The 21013-nt window shown below is 34.0% G+C and overlaps 1 protein-coding gene across 2 annotated transcripts in view; it reads right to left on the reverse strand.

The window, feature by feature from the left end:
- Positions 1-293: 293 nt before the first annotated feature.
- SPATA6L (spermatogenesis associated 6 like) overlaps positions 294-21013 on the reverse strand; it is a 73878-nt gene continuing 53158 nt past the window's right edge. The window contains exons 9-13 of one of the 2 annotated variants that reach the window (XM_074282841.1): positions 19970-20004; positions 13075-13262; positions 9850-9895; positions 6764-6881; positions 294-522 (exon numbers count right to left, since the gene is read on the reverse strand). In XM_074282841.1, the coding sequence (XP_074138942.1) occupies positions 6783-6881; positions 9850-9895; positions 13075-13262; positions 19970-20004 (368 nt within the window). In that variant the 3' untranslated portion in view covers positions 294-522; positions 6764-6782. Of the gene's footprint in view, positions 523-6763; positions 6882-9801; positions 9896-13074; positions 13263-19969; positions 20005-21013 lie in introns of both variants that reach the window. The other variant, XM_074282840.1, reaches the window with a different exon arrangement.

Genomic DNA, 21013 nt, shown 5'->3' on the forward strand with positions numbered 1-21013 from the left:
TCTTTCCACTCCACTACACATACTGCCTCAGCATTAAAGATAGAATTCACTACATGATAATTGCTCTGGAGGAACAAACAGTTCTTTTATGTTTAAAATATAATTCAACTTGTAAAAATTTGATTGACATTTGAAAGATACACATCTGTTACCTAAAGAGAGGTACATCTGTACAGAAATCTTAACTATTCTGACAAAGTTACAGAAAAGTTGCTTTTTATCAATGTCAAGGTCTGCCCTATCACTTATTTCACTTCTCCTCACAAAAAAAAATTCTAAATTGACACTGAAAATGTAAGCCCCAAACTCCATTTTAATTAATAACTCTTACCTGGTAAAAATACACAGTACAGGATATCATTCAAAGGAAAACAGATAGAACAAGATGTTAGAGATAACATAAAAGGCTGTTCAGCTCTAAATGACTGCATGTACTGTTACTTTAAATGAGTTCTTCAAATCCCCCTATTGCTCTTATTCATTTTGCACTGTGCAATTAGGAACACCATAATACACAGAGTCCTGTGAGAGAAAAAAAAAAAAAAAAACAACAACAACATAAAAATCACTCAGAGCACAGCATATTTACTTTCTTACTTCAATGCTTCAGAGATCCACAAGGTCATAGGTGGGATCATTCCCTCTACAAATGTCAAACATGCTACCTACCCATGTTGAAGGTATAGTCATGTTTCCCCCCTTTAAAAAAAACCTTCCCCAAAGTCCTCTGGTTCACTTAGCTAGATTAATCCTTAGTTGATAAGCACACAATCACTAGGCCCCTCAGGCCATGGACAGCCCCACCACTGATAAATCCTAACTCAAGCCTTTCTAGCTAGATAGGATCTAAGAGATTTAGCACTCTGTGAGCATATCCTTTAAGAACCCAAGTTCACTTCCATGTTACAATGGGACTTGAGGAGAAAAGATATTTTCTTAGGAGAAAAATGTGGAATTTAATTAAACTGAATTAATTATGTTATATGTAAGAGTTACCTTCTGGTCCCCTTTTCCCAGATTATCTCCCTCAATCTAAAACAATTTGCCTGAGAAATGCTGTGTCTAAGCAAAGACTTTCCTGTCTGTATATACATAACAGCCATGTGTCAGCAATAAGAAAAAGAATACTTGCATGTAGTTCTATGTAGTCCTTTCCCATGCCTTGTATTTTTTAGAAGCAAAGCAAGCAATGGATCTATACATTCTCATCTCACCTTCTCATGGAATGCTCACTTCTACCTCCCTACCAATAGCTCCTCAAATTGGCTGAAGACTCCAACTTAATTTGATTCACCAAATATTTATTAAGCTCTTGATATGTTTATGGGACTGTTTATTAATTATTGGAAAACCAATTATTTTAGAGATGGGATTTTAATGTAATCTTATTTTACCTAACTTTCTCTAAAAGTACAACAAAGTGCCATGTGGCAAACTCTTCCTCTCCAACCATCTTCCCCCCATCATATACACCAAGCACAGAGCATTATGTGCCAACTTTATGAATTGTAACAGCAGGCTATGGTGTAATTTGGCAAGTCCCAGTTACTTAACTTGGTAATTATAAGCTATGTTCTATAAAACTACCCAATAAATCCCTGGATAGTTATTTTTGAAACCAAAGATTTAGTAACCCAGCATTTGTCCTTTAATCTTTCAAGTGGAACATTCTAATCAGGAAAACTGCAGAACTATCTTACTGTCTCTATATACCAAACTGATGGATGCCATGTGCCATCTTTGGCAACTGAGGAAATTATCTGTGCCTTGAAGCATGAATGACATTAGGGCTAGATATTCAGGGTCAGATCAGAATAAGGTAATAAGGTAATACATTATCTATTTCACATTCCCAACAGATAACCATTAACGGAACACCACCAGATTTTATGCTTTGATTAACAGATTATCTTACTAGCTATTTATTTTATTTATTCTTCATTTAATTATTTTAATTAATTATTATTTTATAATATTTTTATTAATTTTTATTATTATATTATTATTGTATTAATTTAATTTAATTATTATTCTTGGGCTTCTATTTCTTCATTTGTGAAAAAAGGGATTGATTAGATTATTTTAAGATCGCTCTAGTTAGAATGTTCTATGATTCTAACAATCTGGCATAATGTTTTCAAAGGTATGATGTATGATGGCTGCTAGTGGTCCTCATCTTTCTACGTATATTGTTTTAATTTTTCTGGTTATACATGTACATATATTTTTATACACATTTCTTTATAAATTATGTTGAGAGAGAAAAATTGGGACAAAAGAGAAAAATTGTGAGAAAATTGTGAGAGAAAAAAAACAGAAGAAAAAGGGGGGGGGAAGTGAATAAAGCATGTGTTGATTTATATTCAGTCTCCAGTCCTCATCTTTCTCAGCCCTAATCTGCAATGATTTATTGTGGCCTTTATAGGTCATAGATTGACACTGGCTGTTCTCCATACCTGGAATGCTGTCACTCATTTCTATCTCCTGGCTTCCCTGAATTCCTTCAAGTCTCACCTGAAACCCTACCTTTTAAAGGAATGCATTCTAGATTCCCCTTAATGCTAATGCTTTTCCTCCAAGATGATCTCCAATTTATCTTATACATTTCTTGATTGTACTTAGTCATTTGCATGTTGTCTCCCTTATTGGAATGTGAGCTTGTGAATGAGGGCAGAGATTGCTTTTGCTTTTTTTGTATCCCTAGTATAGAGGGTGATTATTAATATTTGTTGACTTTACTTGACCGTAGGGGTCATCTCATCATTTTACAGATGAGAAAAATGAAGACTAGAGATGTTGATGGATATGACAAGGTCACACTGAGAATAAATGTTAGAGCTGGGATAGGAGTGATCTTTGAATTCTAGATTCAGCAATTTTTGTGTGCATGACTTTCTAAGTTGTTAAGGAGAGTGATTTACTGTGACCCTCACCTTTCTGAGTTACAAATTGTGATATTTTTTAGTGGTCTTGCTTGCCCTACTTCTCTGTCAAATGTTTCAGGTAGTTATCTGAGCCAAACATAAGAGGTGGAAGATAAGGATAGTGAAGGGAAAACTGAAAAAAAATTACAGAATTAGCTGGGTCAAGGATAATTTTAGCTTGAAATTGCTTTGACATAGTCCATGTAATCTGTAAAACAATCCCTGCCCTTCAGGACCCTATTTTTCGGTTTAAGAAATTGAGGCAGACAGAAATTAAGTGATTCATCCAGGCTTCTGAAGCTAGAGTTAATCTCTAAGCCAAGCTCTCTATCCTCTGTACCACCTTCTACAAAAAGGCATCTGGTTCTAGTACTTTCTTACCTCTTTCTTGGGAGTATTAGTGTATTTTTCTAATTGGTGGTCTTCTTTTCTTGTCTCCATCTTCCTTCTCCAATACAACCTTTGTATCATTGTCAAATTAATATTCCTAAAATTCCTATCTGATGACATCTATCCTCTGCTCAAAACCTTCAGGAGCTATTCATTGTTCACCAAAAAAAAAAAAAAAAAAAAAAAAAAAAAATACACTATAAACTCCTTACGCAGGTCCTGAAGACCTTTAAAAGCATGACTACAGCCTTCTTTTCCAATATTATTCCTCTTGCATCTTGTACTCCCAAAAAAAAAATTAGATTACTTGCCCAAGTTCTAATTTTGTCCTGCATTTCCTACTTTTGTGCCTTTGGACTTCCTGCCCTTATGCATGGAATAATCTCTCCATGCCATAAGAACCTGTCCCTTGCTATCTCTGATATTACTCTGGTCCCCTTCTATGGACCTATCAAATTGTAACTTACAGTTAAAGTTAACTATGAATTTACCTACTTGATCATAAACTCCTAGAATGAGTACTGTGTATTGTATTTCTGAATTCCCAATGCCCACAGAAAGCATATGAATAAAATTTCTAATGTGATGAATTTCTCATTGGCAATTTGAAACTGAGAAAATGAACTGTGCTGTTTAAAAGAGAGCCAGATCCATTATAAGAACCCAAATAAAATGCAATGATGATAAGGCCACTATTGCCATAAGTAAGCAAACCCACATGGACCTTTAGTTGGTTCTAGAGAAATAATATATTAAAGGAAAATACTATGGAGGACATTGTTCTATATTGACTATATTATAAATAGAAGATGCATTGCTAGGAGACCAAAATTCATACTATAAAAGATTAAAATTGCTCTTTATAGAGATCTAAGATAATAATGGGAAAGCTGTTAGGATAGGTAAGCTGCTTGAACATGCTAAATGAAACAAGCCTGATACTCTAATTCATAAAAAGAACCCCTGAGCTTTGTGGTTGGTCTGCTGCCTGGTAATTATAGATTTTATCTGGATAGTGGAAGATGAAGAAGAGAAATCAAGCCAATGATAATACATGAGGAATCAGTTAGTTGAGAATTGCTGGCTCAAACATAAAACAAAGATGGAAATGGGACTCTCATCTTGTTTAAAAGACTACAAGAATAGAACAACCAATGGAACAGTAACTTTGGCCTTATAGAATTTGAAGTATCATTAGCAATGATTAAGAAGCAAATAGCACCAAGGCCAGCACCAAGGCCAGCTGCTGTGGCAGCTAATAAGTAGTAGCTAGCTGGTTCAACATGGAGGGTACCAATATAATTGCTGAAATTGGGCTGCATTTTTATCACTATTGTGAATTCATAATTAACAGAATCACAAAAATTGATAATTTAAAGGCATCTCAGATCACCAAAGGAAATCTCATTTTAACATCTTGGGCAGGTGAACCCACCACCCCTATGGCAACATATTCAATTTTTAGACAACTCTAATAGGAAGTTTTTCCTAAGCTTCCTATCTACATTTGCCTTTTTGAAGCTTCCACCCATTGTTCCTGGGTGGAGTATGTCTAATCCCTCCATCAGATGACAGTCCTTCAAACACTTGACAATTTCCCTGGCTCCCTGCTTCTTTTATTCAAGATAATCTTGCCCAATTCCTTCAACTGATTATTATATGATTTTAATAGAAGGCTTTTCACCATCTTGGTTGCTCTTCATGTTCTCGAGTTTATCAACATCTTTCTTAAGCTGAGTCATCTAGAACTGAATGCACTACTTAATACAAAATTTGACAATGACAGAGTGCAATGGAACTCTCAATTCCCTGTTTCTAAGAGCTATGCCTCTATTAATGCAGTTCAAGTTCATTAGATTTTTTGTCTGTCACATCATATTTCAGACTCATAATGAACTTGCAATCCACAACCCTCTCAAAAATATTTTTCAAAATAACTGCTTTCTAATCCATCTATACTTTTAAAATTCAACTTTTGTGCACAAATTTAAATCTTCGAGGTGTGGAAAGCCAGTCGATAAGCATTTGTTAAGAGGTTGCTAAGTGCCAGGCACTGTATTAAGAGCCCCGGCAAACAATTTTATTTTTAGACAATTTTAATTGTTAGAAAGTTTTACTTACAAAAAGTCTAATTCTACCTCTCTGTAATTTCTATCCATTGTTCCTATTTCTGCCCTCTGGGATCAAAAACATGCCAAATCCTTCTTGCATATAACATCCCTTCAAATACTTGAAGGCAGCTAGCTATGGAGTTCCTGAGAAGTCTTTTCTTTTCCTTGTAAAAATCTCCAGTTAGTTCAATAGATTCTTTTGTAGCATATTTTTCATGCGGTATGGTCTCTAGTCTTTTCATGATCTGGGTGCATTTCTCTTGATGAACTTTTGTTCATCTTAAAATGTACTACCCAAAGCATCAGCTTTGTGTAAAGCAAGACTAGCATGTGATTTATTCTGGCCATTTCACTCTAATGCAGCCTAAGACTGTACCAGGGTGTTACAAGTTTGGGACAGCCAAACCATATTATTGACTTAAATGAATCTAGTAATCCACTAAAATCTCACAAACTATTGTTTAGCTTCATTTCCCCATCCTATACATTTGCAGTTGATTCCTTAAATCAAAGTAGACTGCTTTATATTTATTCCAATTAAGGTTCAGTAAGTTAGATTTGTTCCACAATTTGAGCATTTTCTTTTGGACCCTGACCTTCCAATATGTTAGCTATCTCTCCCAATTTGGGTTATCTACAAATATGAATGCTATTTCTGTCCTCATTTAAGTTTTTGATAAATTTGAAAAAGCACAGGGTCATAATCCAGCTTCACATCTACTACAGTGCCTTTCCTTATTCCTTTGTCTTACTACCAAGTAAAAGAAATCCCTTATTCCTTGAATGTCTCAGGCCACTGTTTAATATCCACTGAGACTTTAATCATATTGTAGCCTTTATTATTATAATGTATATATTTATCTCAATTCTCTTACTAGACAGAAAGCTTCTTGGGGATAGAGACTGTCCCTTAGTCACTCTTGTATCTCCCCCCCCCCAAAAAAAATGCAACATATTATTTTGTGCATTATAGGTGCTTAATAAATATTTGTTCTCTCATTGAACCAAATGAAATTGAACTGAATTTCTTTGCAATGATATTTCATTAACTTAAATCCCTGGTTTCAATTAAATAGCAAAGTAGAGATCAAAAAGGCATTGACCCAAAGTTGAAAGAATAAATACTTTTAAAATGTCAATGTTGAAAGACAAAGAAGAAAGCTTGTTGGGCTGTGAATTATAAGAATCATACCACAGGAAAAAAGGTCATCATCCTATTTCCCCTCTAGTTTCTCCCTACAAATAGGTTTTATAAATGTATAAATTTTTCTTTGATAAAAGGCAACCAACATTACATCAACAAATTGAAATATATAAATAATTGCTTAAGCTACTTACTCATACAAGTGGCAATTACTTAGAAATATTTGCTCCCCAAAGATTCATGTAGTTGAGAGCTCCTCAAATAGGGGGTCCTTCTTCCAAGGATTTCATCAACTTCAGAGTCGGTTACTCCCTACAAAAAAATACAGAAGTAGCTAGCACCATCAATCCTTCACACAAATATTACCAATAAAACTGGCTAAAAGAAAACAAAATAAAAATAAGAATCGTAAGAAATTAAATAATGCACTGTCGTAGGTATGGGATAAGATGTCTCTTTCGTCATCTGTTCTATATGGATTACTGTGTCGGTTTTCTTATCTATAAAACTAAATGGTTTTAAGGTCCCTTCCACTGCAATATAGTAGTCAATATATTAGACTTAGAGTCAGTAAAGATCTGGGTTCAAATCTTATCTCTCACCTTAATTAACTTTAGTCAAGTTTTCTAACTTATTTAAGCCTCAGTTTCTTCAACTACAAGAATAAGTCGGGAGAAATAATATTTATACTGACTACTTCACAGAGATAGTAAGAGAGAAAGGATTTATGAACTTTAAAGCATTTGCATAGATGCAAGTTGTTATTACTCCAGGCCAATACAATCATCTAATTCTAGAATACAGCAATCAGTCACTAAGAAATTGAAGTATTTGTGAGAGAAAGGAAGCTACCAACTGGACTTCCAGCCCATACATGCCTAATCGCATATTAATTCAACACTAAAGAGACAAGTAATAGAAACCTATAACTAGGAAGGAAGAAAGGAACATGATACACAGTGAGCAGATTAGAGAAAGTAGGCATGAAACTGAGTGCTTTCTCTTGGATCTGAGGCTCAAGATAATATGAATATAATAAAGTCTTCTGAGCAAAGAAAGATGAAAAAATGAAAATTATGATATGAAATAGTAGAATACAAGTACATATATAAAAAATTAATATTGGAGGAATCAGAATTCTAATATCCCTAATAATAAGAATAGATTTTTCCATTTTGTATACAGTGCTTTAAAATATTTCATTAACTATATGTATGGTATGTGTAAATAAAATCAAAACCACTGTTTGTTGCTAGTTGGGTTTTTAATATATTTCTCATAGTAGAACAATATACAGCCTTAATGTCTCCTCATGTATATATAATCATAAAATACATGTCAAATTCTTTTATGACATTCAATTATAAAAATAACTTCAATGATTTGCTTGTTATTGACATTAAGAAACAGAAAGATGCATGTTCATGTCAGGTATTTGCCTATGTCACAATAGTTCTCCAAATTTTCTCTACCATAAATGACATTATAATAATTACATTGAACTCCAGAACATTAGAAAACTTTCTTAGTGAAATGACCAATATAGCAAACCAGATTGGTCCAAATATCCAAATTAGAAAAACAAAATAGATAAAAAATGCATATTGTCCAGACTATGACAGGCAGCCCATTAAATTTGTCCATAAGTATGAAATAGGTTGCGTTGCACTTGGAAAACTATATTGTGCTTCAATTACTCCAAATTGTGCACAACCACAAAGGCCTGCTTTTTTCAAATCAGTATACTCTCAATGATACCATATGGCTTTGTATCAGAGAACACCATGATCTGAGAAAAATCACAATGACAAACAATCTAAAAAGCAATGGGAAAGACACACTGGGCTTAAGAAGCCCCATTACGAGCAATGAATTGTACATGAAAAATCATCAAAAACAAATGTATCAAGAACAAGAAAAATGTATCAAGAACATGCCTAACCAGAAAAGGTAGCAGCCAAGTCATGAAGCAAAATAAAAAATAATAGCTAAATAATCTGAGTGATTCATTGACCCAAACTACACCTAAGAAAGTGAAAAGAAAAATAGAAATAGAATTCCACTGTATCAAAATTATTGTGAAGAATTTTTAGGAAAAAATATGGAAAACAATTGCAGAAGATGAGAAGATAGGAAGGAATGCATTCTATATGAGTGTAAGGAGTATCTGCACCAATGACATCATGGATCCAGCAAAAGACCAAATTCATTTAAAATGTACATTTGAGTCACTCTTAGGGTGACTCAACAAGGATAAAAATCAGAGGAAAAATTAAACTATGTCATTATGTTTATGTTGAGGCACTACTAATTGCCATCATAAATTAATTGTTTGCATTTGAGATTGTGAAAGCTCACTTGAATACTTACTGGCTCAGCAAAAGGCAGAATATCAGGAGTTTCTGTCACAAATGTCACCTTATTAATAAGTCAAGTGGCAAAAGATGTCTCTATGAATCCAACTCTGAGACTTCTCTCTCTCATTGCTTCTTTCCCTAGTTTTATCTCTTTGTAAATAGTAAACAGAAATTTGTTCTACCTCACACTGTAGTCTTTGGTTCTTAAGTGAAGAGCAAATGAGCTATGACCAAATAGACAAATTACAATCCTAAATCAATCTTAAAGAAAAGACTTTGAGGTAATGGATCATAAATATAGGTTTAAGAGACACAAAAATAAAAGACTATATAAGACTCAATAACTGATAGATTTGGTCAAAGGATATTAACAGTATTTCACAAGATATAGACTTAGCACTAGAGGAAACCTCAGAATCCATTAAGTCCAACCCTCTCATTTTATGAATGAATAAGCCAAATTGATCTGTTCACAGTCACAATGAGTAATTTCAGGAGAAAAAAATGCACAGGACCAACAACCACATGAAACATGTCCAAACAACTAAGAATAAGAAAAACACAAATTAAATCAATTTTGAAGTTTTCTTTATATGCATCAAATGGGCAAATATAATAAAAGACAGAAATGATCAATAATAGGAAGAAAAATACACAGTAGATATTTTAAGTGAAGCTATGAATTAATCCAACTGCTCTAGAAAATGATCTGGCATTATTAAAAAAAAAGTCATAACAAGAAAAGACTGATTTTTTAAAATCAATAAAAAAGGCAAAAATGAAATAAACACAGGGACCTGTGATCACAGAAGAGAGTCAGTTATCTCAGAAAAGCCCATTGTTCTTTTGCCAACAACTATCTAGTTTTAACTGACCAGGTAGAGTCGTTGTCGGGCTTTTCGAGAGGTCAGAAGATCCCGTACCCTTTCATGAATCTTCTCCCAAGTTAAGTGAGGGCTGCAGCACAACCTGTCAAAAAGATTAAATTGTCAAATTCCATATCTCTTATGTCTAAGAGCTCCACATTCTCTTGCAAAGACATTTAGCAAACTTAACCCAGTCATAACTAGAATTGTAGACATTTTAATTCAGCCAATAAATAAAACTGAGGAAGAAGAGGGGAACCCCAAATTCTAAAGCATGACCATGTATATATAGAGCATTTTTAAAAAGGAAATTATTTTCCATGTAATGAAAATCACAATTAATATTCTCTTAGAATATCTAAAGGATTTAAACCCTGAAAATATTTAAGCAACTTATTAAGTTCCTACGTTAATGTTAGGTCATTGAGTTAGGGCATGACTCTGATAAAACCAAAACTGCAGTTTTGATCCCTTGGAGCTTTGTTCACAGACTGCATCCTTAAGTACACCTATTAAGCTGCTCCTTCACAAGATATTCTCTCTCCCTTGACTCCTATGACACACACTGTTTTCCTCCTATTCTTTCCTATTACCTCTCTATTTCCTTTGTCATATCAACATCTATCTCCAATCCTCTCAAGCTTTATTCCTGGGTTCCTTTCATTCCTCTCTTGTAGAAGGCAGAACTCTGAAAAAGTGTACTTTAATATAGATCAGCAAGGTACTTATAGTTAAGTATATACTTAGTACTTAGTATAGTGATGTAATGGTTGTGCATGCTCAATGGGTTGTAATGATGTAATGTTCTACAGCTGGCACATGTTCAGTACAGTGTAGTGATATAATCATACTGAGGTATTTAAAGGAGCAGCAGAGACAGAACACTCTTTCAGCCACAGCTCTCAGATACAGACACAAGGGAAGATGCCAGATTCTAGACTCCATCTTTGACCAGCCTACATGGCCCTCCTGCCTCATTCACTCCTCCACTAAGATCAAGGACTCAGGCTGATCCCAAGGTACTCCTGAAAGCTAGTCCAAATATTATACTCTCTCTGTACTTTATCCCTGATAATCCGGAGTCAGTTATCCAGTCTATGTAGATGAGTTTCAAATTCATATATCCATTCCTAATCTCACTCCTGAACTCCAGTACCATATCTCTAACTACAAAACAGTTTCATATGAAATTCCTACTGGTACCTCAAACTTAACCTACTCAAAACTGAACTCATAATTTTCCCCACTTAAACTAAGAAATATTTAAACTAAACCCACCTCCATCATCATTCTCCCAGACACATACAGTTTGAAACCTCTTTCTAATTAATAGCAATCAGTTTTAATCAGTTGTAGCTTCATACCATGTCTTGTTTCCATACCCTTCCCTCTGTTCAATAGAAGGCAAAAAACACTAAAATTTTAAATAATTCACTTGTGAAAAGCACATTTTTGTTATCACCTCCCCTTTCTCAAACAATAGCTTCCTACCTAGTCTCCCTTCTATTTGATTGTATTCATTCATTACATGGCTGCCAAATGAATCTTACCAAGGCATAAAACCTTTAACAGCTCATTATTATCTGCCAAATGAAATTTGGATTCAACTAAGAGTAAGAAAAATACAAATTAAATCAATAATGACACATTAAATTTGGCTGAAACCCACATATCCAGTATTAACTCTTATTTACTGATATTAACCATAGATTCTGACATCTATTTGCTGTTTCCTGTACACCCACTTTTGCAACTTTGTCCAAATCATTGTCTTTTTGCCTTCTGTCCCTTTCCACTTAGCAAAATCTTACCTACATCTTGAAATGCCTAACTCCATTAAGGCTTTCCATACTACTCTGGCCAGAAGTAATCTCTCCCTTCTCTAAATACTTATAGCAATTTTTTAATTATAGCTTTTTATATATAAAATATTACTTATAGCAATTTTGATATAATTAAATGACAATTTAGCACTATAGGATCTAGACCTGAATCCCTGGTTAGTCACTACATAGCTATAAGCAAGACATTTTACTTTGTTATTATTTGTTAAGACAGCATACTTTGTTGTCATTTTTCTTACATATATTCTAAAACTAAACATGAATAACCCATTACATGGTATTATTTGTGATGAGTTTTCTCTAAATTAGAGTGAATAATCAAAAGTTAGTTTTGTCACTGTACATTTTATGTTTAAATGAATCATTTCTACAAAACTATTTCAATCCAAAATCAATAGATTCTATTATTTCTGAAAAATTTCTTGTATTTTTCTTCAATAGTAGTACATATATTTTCTTATCTGTCCCAGACTTAATACGTATTTTTAGAACGTGTGTCATCTAGGTTCCGATAATATCTACTTAATAGGTCTTTTGTGAATATCATAGTCTTTTGAACATGTGGAATGTTTCCTCCCTTCTTTATCAATGGTAGTGCCCAGAAAAGAAAATTAAGAATCCTATGACAAAACATTAGTCTTTCTTTTTAAAAAAACCTACTTATCTTTCTATGTCCTATTTATTAGATGGCAGCATCCCTTGAAAAAGGAGTTCAAATATTACCAATTTCAAGAAAGCTAGGTAGCTCAGTGGATAGAGCACCAGCCCTGAAGTCTAGGACCTGAGTTCAAATCTGATCTCAGACACTTAACACTTCCCAGCTGTGTGACCCTGGGCAAGTCACTTAACCCCACTTGTCTCAGGGGAAAAAATATTACCAATTTCCAGCCTTCTATAACATATTCAAAATTTTGACAATGACAGATGAAAACCATTATATAAAATATATATTTTTAAAATACATAAAATTACTATATAAAGGCGATGCATGAAGATCTGGATTCAAGTTCCACATGTGATACATCTAGCTATGGGACCCTAAACAAATCAATTAGCCTCAGTGATTGCTAGATAATTCTCTAATACAAGGCACCCAACTGTTTTGAGAGAGGAAACTCCTCTATCCAGGAGTGTCATATACAAATAAAATCACAAGCCTCATCTCTATATCTAATTCTGATACTTCCTATTGGTATCTCAAATTCATATATCAAAATGATATATCCTATAATAAACAATATAAACAATAAAAATACTATATAGTATTAAATTAAAAGGTCCATTTCCTGGTAGCCTCTCACAGAAGCAATTATCTCACCCTCCCAAATAGTTATAAGCAAAACATTTTAAAGAAGTAAACTGTGTCTGATCTCCTCCTGATCATCTCCTACTGATATATTCTCAAGCAATAGGACTATAATTATTCTACAATGCAAACCTGTGTTGAAGATAATAATTCAGATGTGGACTAGGTGGTCGGTGGTGATAGTGAGAAAATGAATTTTTCTTCTCAAAATTGGAATCCCCTTGATTACTATGACCAGACAAGATATTTCCAGACCTATCTGAATACGGAGATAACAATTCACGCCTCCTAGCATTCCATTCTTCTCGATCCCTTAAAATCTGGAAGACAATATGTTGTTACTTAATTCTTTTTTTTTAATTAAGTGAGTGAAAAAAAGAAAATCAGGAAAAAGAAAAAAATGAGTATACAATCATCTTCTGAAAATAAAAAGAGGGTAAGGAGAGCTGGAAATATAATATTAAGCTCTCTCAAAGTCAAAATGCAAATAAACAGTATCTGTGTCTATGATCATAGAGCAAAATCTTGGGTGAAAGGAAAAATCCAATTTTCTTTCAATACTTCCAGAAGTCTGTGAATTCATCAGTGTTGGAGTTCCCTCTGCCAATGAGAATCTCCACTCTTATTATGACTAACAAAAGGTCTTCATAGGTATCTATGGTCAAAATCATCCATTAACTGGTAGTCAGCTTTCCATGTTGAAAACTCTTCACATTTGATTAGAACATCCAATCCATTTCTAGGAACAAACTTCAAACATCGAGGATTTTTCAGATGTATAAATATACATAGATTGTGCTGCTATAATATATTGAAATCTGAATTCCTTAAGGGCAGGGACCATATTTTTGCCTTTGTCTCCCCAGCACTTCATCTAGTTCAAGGGGTACATTGGGCAATTGAAGATACAAGGATGAAGAGATAAAATGATTTAGCTGGATAAATAGATCTGAGAATCAGATCATTCCAAATCTGAGAATCACCTACATGGAGATGATAACTGAATCCATAATAGCTTATGGGATATTCAAGTGTAAAAATCTAGAAGGAAAAGAGAAGAAGGACCCAGAATAGAGTTGTGAAGGACACCCATGATTAGTAGGCATAACCTAGATGAAAATCCAGCAAAAGTGACTATGGAGAAGCAATCAGACAAGGAGGAGGAGAAAAGCACCAAGACAGAGCAGAATTATGAAAACCTAGAGGAAAAAAAATCTCAAGAGGAGGATGGTCAATAGTATCAAAGGCTACAGAGAGATCCAGAAAGATGAGGAGAGAAAAGGTCATTGAATTTGGCAACTAAAGAATCATTAGTAAGTACTTAATAAATAATTATTGTCTGATAACTACAGTGATGTTTTGGCAAGGCAAGAGAAGTAATAGAATAATGTGGCAAAGAACTAGAGAGGACAGTGTAAAGTTGAACTAATTCACTAAGAAGTTAATATCCAGAAGGAAAAGGAAGCAAAGAACTAGAAAGAAGACAGTGTAAAGTTGAATTAATTCACTAAGAGGTCAATATCCAGAAGGGAAAAGAATATAATCAGTATGGGATGAGAGCCTGGGGAAAAGAGATAGAGGGATTGGAAATACCAATGAAGATGAAGAACTGAATTAGGGGTTGCAAGGCAAAAAGAAATGTAGAATGGCAATAGATGATCAGATAGAGCAATTTCATAGTTCACAAGAATGAAAATAGAATAATTGTGGGGGATGACCAAACTAAATGTATAGTTGAGAAAGAATTGTGAAAAGATATGGTGTTTGAAAGAGTATCAGTATGTTGCAGTCCCCGCAGATGAGGAAAGGAATTGGGAAAAACGAAAGAGACTATAAGCAAACCTCTAAATCCACTGAAAAAAAGGAGAATGTCCTCTAGATTGGTAGATAACGACCAGAATGTTGACTGAGTGACAAATATGGATTACCTGAACTTCAAAGGAAGCAAGATTATTGAATGCTAGTGGTAGAAAGGAATCCAGACATGACAATACAGAGCAAACAGTATTCTCAATTCTCCTCTGAGGGTGAGTGAAAATGTAACCAGTGCTAAAGAGGGTTGCCATACAAACTATGTCATCAGGAGGGAGCCAAGTCTGAGTGAGTGTAAGATAAAGTTAGAGAGGAAAGTGTTTGAAACAATATTGTTTCTTACTTATAGTGCAGGCATATATTCCAGGGAGTACAATAAGAGTAGTTTCAAAGTCGGATGTTATAGAGAGATGGAGATATGGGATTAAGAACCAGGCATGGGATTAGGAACATGGCGGGTACAGAATGGGGCTTGTACAATGACAGCTGAGTAGTTCAAAATCTCTGCTATGGATATTGTATGAGACTGAGAGTATGTTAATCAAGGGGAAAATTGTGGGAAGATGGCAGAATAAGGCAGAAAACTACCTAGCTCTCTCAAATTCTCCCACAAATAACTTTTTTTAAATGCCTCAAAATAAATTTCAGAATGGCTAAAATAATAATCCAGTTTAAGAAAATTTGGAATGAAAGTAGGAAAAATCTGACCTCCTGGTGTCATGGTTTGGTCAACTTAAGTTAAGATACCTCCAAACGAATATAGCTAAGTCAACAAACAACAAACTCTGGGGACAGCAATGAAGACAGATTCCTGACTTTGGTTCCAGGATATAAGGCTGGGATCTGAGGGACTATAGGTAGCAAGAGAATTTTCTAGGCTGCAGTGCTGAAGACCCTGGTTGAGGCTCGAACAGAGAGAAGTACCCTATACATGAAAGGAGTAGTGACCATACCTGTCTTTAGATTATAGAACATTGAAAGAATCAAAAGATCAAAGGCCCCTAGATAAGAGTTCAGAAAAAAAAGATATGAAAAAACCTGATGTAAAAGACATTCTCCCCCACATCCCAAGAACAGAATCTGACTTTAACATAAAGGTAACAGGCAAAAAATAGGGCATTAATTTTTTTTTTTTTTAATAGAGAAAGAACCTGACCATAGAAGCTACATGATGATCGAAAAGATTAGGATTCAAACTCTCTTGAAGAAAACAAAACAGCTTTTGGTAGCACTTCAAAGAAAAATGCCAAATGACCACAAGCCCAAAAAGAGTTCTTGGGAGACTTTTAAAAAAATTATAAACAGGGGCAACTAGATGGCACAGTAGATAGAGCACCAGTCCTGAATTCAGGAGGAACTGAATTCAAATCTGGTCTCAGACACTTAACACTTCCTAGCTGTGTGACCCTAGACAAGTCACTTAACTCAAATTGCCTCAGCAAAAAAAAATTAAAAATTAAAAAAAAAATATATATATATACACACACATATATAAACAAATAAGAGAGATTGAGGGGAAATTGTAAATAGAAATGATTAATATAAGAGGGAAATTATTAAAAATTATTCAAAAAAGAAGAATTCTGGGAAGATGATAGGGTAGATCAGAAAATTCCAAGCTTTCTAGATTTCCCCAAAATAAAACAAAATAACACCTCAGTGCCAAGATGGAGCACCAAAAATAAACATAACTTGGGACATGTATGTATATAAGCTTTCTGAAAATGAAAAATTTATTGTTTTATATTTTTAATCTCCAGTTAGATTATGCTATGTACAAGACAATCTTTTCTTTTCCTATTTTTATTTAAGTTTTAAAATTTTTAAATCATACTAAAAAAAAAGTTAACCAATTGGAAAAAGAGATCCAAAAACTTACCAAAGAAAATAACTCTTTAAAATTTAGAATTAGAATAATGACTTCATAAGATATCAAAAAACAATAAAAATATTTTTAAAATGAAAAAGTAGAAGAGAATATGTAACATCTCATTAGAAAAACAATTGATTTTGAAAATATATCAAGAAAAAGTAATATAGGCATGGACCCACATTTAATACCAAGATAAGATCAAAATGGGTCCAAGATTTAGGCATAAAGAATGAGATCATAAATAAATTAGAGGAACATAGGATAGTTTACCTCTCAGACTTGTGGAGGAGGAAGGAATTTGTGTCCAAAGGAGAACTAGAGATCATTATTGATCACAAGATAGAAAATTTTGATTACATCAAATTAAAAAGTTTCTGCACAAACAAAACTAATGCAAACAAGATTAGAAGGGAAGTAACAAATGGGAAAACATTTTTACAGTTAAAGGTTCTGATAAAGGCCTCATCTCCAAAATATACAGATAATTGACTTTAATTTATAAGAAATCAAGCCATTCTCCAATTGAAAAATGGTCAAAGGATATGAACAGACAATTTTCAGATGATGTAATTAAAACTATTTCCACTCATATGAAAGAGTGTTCCAAATCACTATTGATCAGAAAAATGCAAATTAAGACAACTCTGAGATACCATTACACACCTGTCAGATTGGCTAAGATGACAGGAACAAATAATGATGAATGTTGGCGGGGATGTGGGAAAACTGGGACACTAATACATTGCTGGTGGAGTTGTGAAAGAATCCAGCCATTCTGGAGAGCAATCTGGAATTATGCCCAAAAAGTTATCAAACTGTGCATACCCTTTGACCCAGCAGTGCTACTACTGGGCTTATATCCCAAGGAAATACTAAAGAAGAGAAAGGGACCTGTACGTGCCAAAATATTTGTGGCAGCCCTTTTTGTAGTGGCTAGAAACTGGAAAATGAATGGATGTCCATCAATTGGAGAATGGTTGGGTAAATTATGGTATATGAATGTTATGGAATATTATTGTTCTGTAAGAAATGACCAACAGGAAGAATACAGAGAGGCTTGGAGAGACTTACATCAACTGATGCTGAGTGAAACGAGCAGAACTAGGAGATCATTATACACTTCAACAATGATACTGTATGAGGATGTATTCTGATGGAAGTGGACATCTTCAACATAGAGAAGAGCTAATCCAATTCCATTTGATCAATGATGGACAGAATCATCTACACCCAGAAAAGGAACACTGGGAAATGAGTGTAAACTGTGAGCATTTGTTTTTGTTTTTGTTTTTCTTCCCAGATTATTTTTACCTTCCGAATACAATTCTTCCTTTGCAACAACAACAACAACAAAATTCCGTTCTGCACATATATACTGTACCAAGCATATCCTATAAGATATTTAATATGCATGGGAATGCCTGCCATCTAGGGGAGGGGGTGGAGGGAAGGAGGGGAAAAATTCTGAACAGAAGGGAGTACAAGGGATAATGTTGTAAAAAAAAAAAAAAATTACCTATGCATATGTACTGTCAAAAAAAGTTATAATTATAAAATTAATTAAAAAAAAAAAGAAAAAGTAATATAAAAATTGTCAAGTTACCTGAAGGTTGAGTCTAAACACCAGAATTATTGAGAAAAAATGACCTGAATTTCTAGAACTGGAGAGTGACATAGACATTTTCAAGATACATTGATCATTCCCTGAAATAGATCCCAAAATGAAAATTCACAGGAACATTATGGTTGTTTCAAAGCTCCCAGGTTGAGAAGGAAATATTATAAGCAACTAAAAAGAAATAGTATAAATATAGTGGAACTACAGTCAGGATAACACAAGATTTGACAGCATCTGCATTAAGAGTGAAGGGTGTAAAATATGATATTTTGAAAAGCAAAGGAGCTGTTTTGCAACCAAGAATAATCTATCTAACAAAGTTGAGTATAATCCTGTAAAATAAAAAAAAAAATATTATTTAATGAACTAAAGCAGTTTCTGGTATTTTTGAGAAAAAAAAAGACCATAACTAAACACCCCCAAAATTACAAGAATCAGGAGAAACTTAAAGTAAATGTGAAAGACTAATCCCTATGAAGGATTTAATAAGGTTAAACTGCTTACTTCTTATGTAGGAAAATGGTTATTTGTAACTCTTAATGTTAATTATCCTTATTAAGAGTGGTTCAAAATAGTACATGCAGGTAAATGGCTTGGGGGTTGAGTTTATTATGATGAGATGATACGTAAAAAATAAAATTAGGTGGGAAAAGGTAAAATGGAGCAAATTATCTCATGCAAAAAGAGATATGAATGAAAAAAATGTTAGAATGGTGGGGAGAATAGTGTAGAGTGCAGGTAGTATAGGAACCTTATTCTCATTGATTTAAAGAGGATACATACTTTTAGTAGATCATGAAGGTCTCCTTGACTTACAAATATGAGAGCAATAGGGTAAGGAAGGCACTGTTTTTAAATATAGAAATGTAGAATAGGAAAAAGGGGCCAGAAAATTAGACTTCTGAGGAGGGATGGGGTAAAAAGAAAGAAAAGGGTAAGCTGTTAGGGAAAATAGAACTGCTATATGGAACTGTATTATATAGTTGTGTGTGTGTGTGTGTGTGTGTGTGTGTGTGTGATATTGGTCTTTTCTATTTCAAGGTTGAGAGGGAAGGAGGGAAATAGTTTGGAACTGACATGGAATTTTTTTTAAATTTTAATTATTAAGAGTTCAAGTTAGCATCATCCCCATGGATGAGCTAGAGGTGGGCTAGGATGCTAGTGGAACATAAAGAGTGAGGCTAGATCTTAGAACAACACAGAGGTTTTAGCAAAGACTCACTAATCAATTAATCAGCCTCAAGTGTAGTCAAAGACATCAACATACAGCTGGAGGAGGAGTGAGGGAAGGAGATTGGCGATAACAGGTATGGAGTTATAGGCAAGAGAGAGGATTCCAGAAGGGCAATGGAAGAGCTGGCTCATGCAAGGACTCTCCCTTCCTTCTGGAATAGGTGAAGCAAACAGTGTAGAATTGTAGAAAAACTGAGCCCTTCCCACTATTGCCTAGAGAAATATTAACTATTGCCAGAAGATTAGAGTTGGAAATATGTCATGTGTAACATATTACTTTTAAAATTATCTTCATGATCATGCAATGTTGCATATGTTATCAAATGTGATAGATGTGCTGCTTTTCCTGTTTTTAAAAAATCTTTATTACAAGGTAAAGTTTACTGGAAAATGGAAATTATGAGAGAGAAGGGAGGTAAGCAGAAGTATTCCAATATTTGGAAGTCAATATGATGTAAAAAGAAAAGGTATCCACAAAGCTTTTTATTTACCTTCATGTCAGCTGCAATACTGTCAAGAGAAGAAGCTGAAAAAAGAGAAATAGAATTTCAATGACTTATTATTTCCAATTACTTTTAAATCTTCTGCTAGGTTCTTAAATGGAGCATGGAGGAAAAATATTCAATGTAACCAATTATCACATTTTTTTTTGCTCACTTGTGATTTCACTTATCATTTTTAGAGCCTACCACCTTAGCTCCTAACTATAGATTAAGTCTTCCTTAAGACACAGATATTTAAACGCTAGCAGTAACTATCATCCTTAGGACAACATACAGTGGTTACAATGTTTAAGCTTTGTAAAACCCCTTAAATGATCTAATTTAGTCCAGACAAGAGGAAAAAATAATTATACTGTTGCAAGAAGACAGAAAGATGAAACAAACTTGTCAGCATTTCCCAAACACTATTTATCTTGTCTTACCTGGTATATAATTCCTGGTACATAATAAATACTTATTGTTGATTGTTCCTTCGAACCCTGTCACTTCCTAGAAAGATGTTCATAGATAAATAGATAAATAGATATGTAGTTTCCTACCAATGATATGTTGCTTGATTAGGGTCAAATGATAGGATAAAAATGCTTTGAAAAATGTAGAGTACTGTCTGCAGTTCATATCTTCAATTTCATTGCTGTTTGAAATTCCCAGTTCAAGAATTCCCTTTATCAACACAAATTTCAATCCATCTATGATAATGTAAGTTAAATCCTAGGGAGTTTTCTGAGATATATTGAGAGGTTAAGTGATCTGCCCAGATCTACAAAGCTAGAGCAATTATCACACTGCTTCACAGCCTCTTCAGAATAAGATTAAACAATTGACCAACTACTGACCATGGGCACATGGAAACAAGAGCCCTAAAAATGATGGTGTTACTGCCACCTATAGGACAGGCAAGTCTAACTAGTTAAAAAAGCAAAGTACCCTGAGGGAGAGACAAATGGTGCCAGACAAATCAGATCATAACTATCTTGATCACCATATTCCCTCAGACCCCAATAGAAACATCTCAGGTCCCTGAATCCAAAA

Source organism: Sminthopsis crassicaudata, chromosome 1, assembly GCF_048593235.1.
Source record: "Sminthopsis crassicaudata isolate SCR6 chromosome 1, ASM4859323v1, whole genome shotgun sequence".
Classification (NCBI taxonomy): Eukaryota; Metazoa; Chordata; class Mammalia; order Dasyuromorphia; family Dasyuridae; genus Sminthopsis; species Sminthopsis crassicaudata.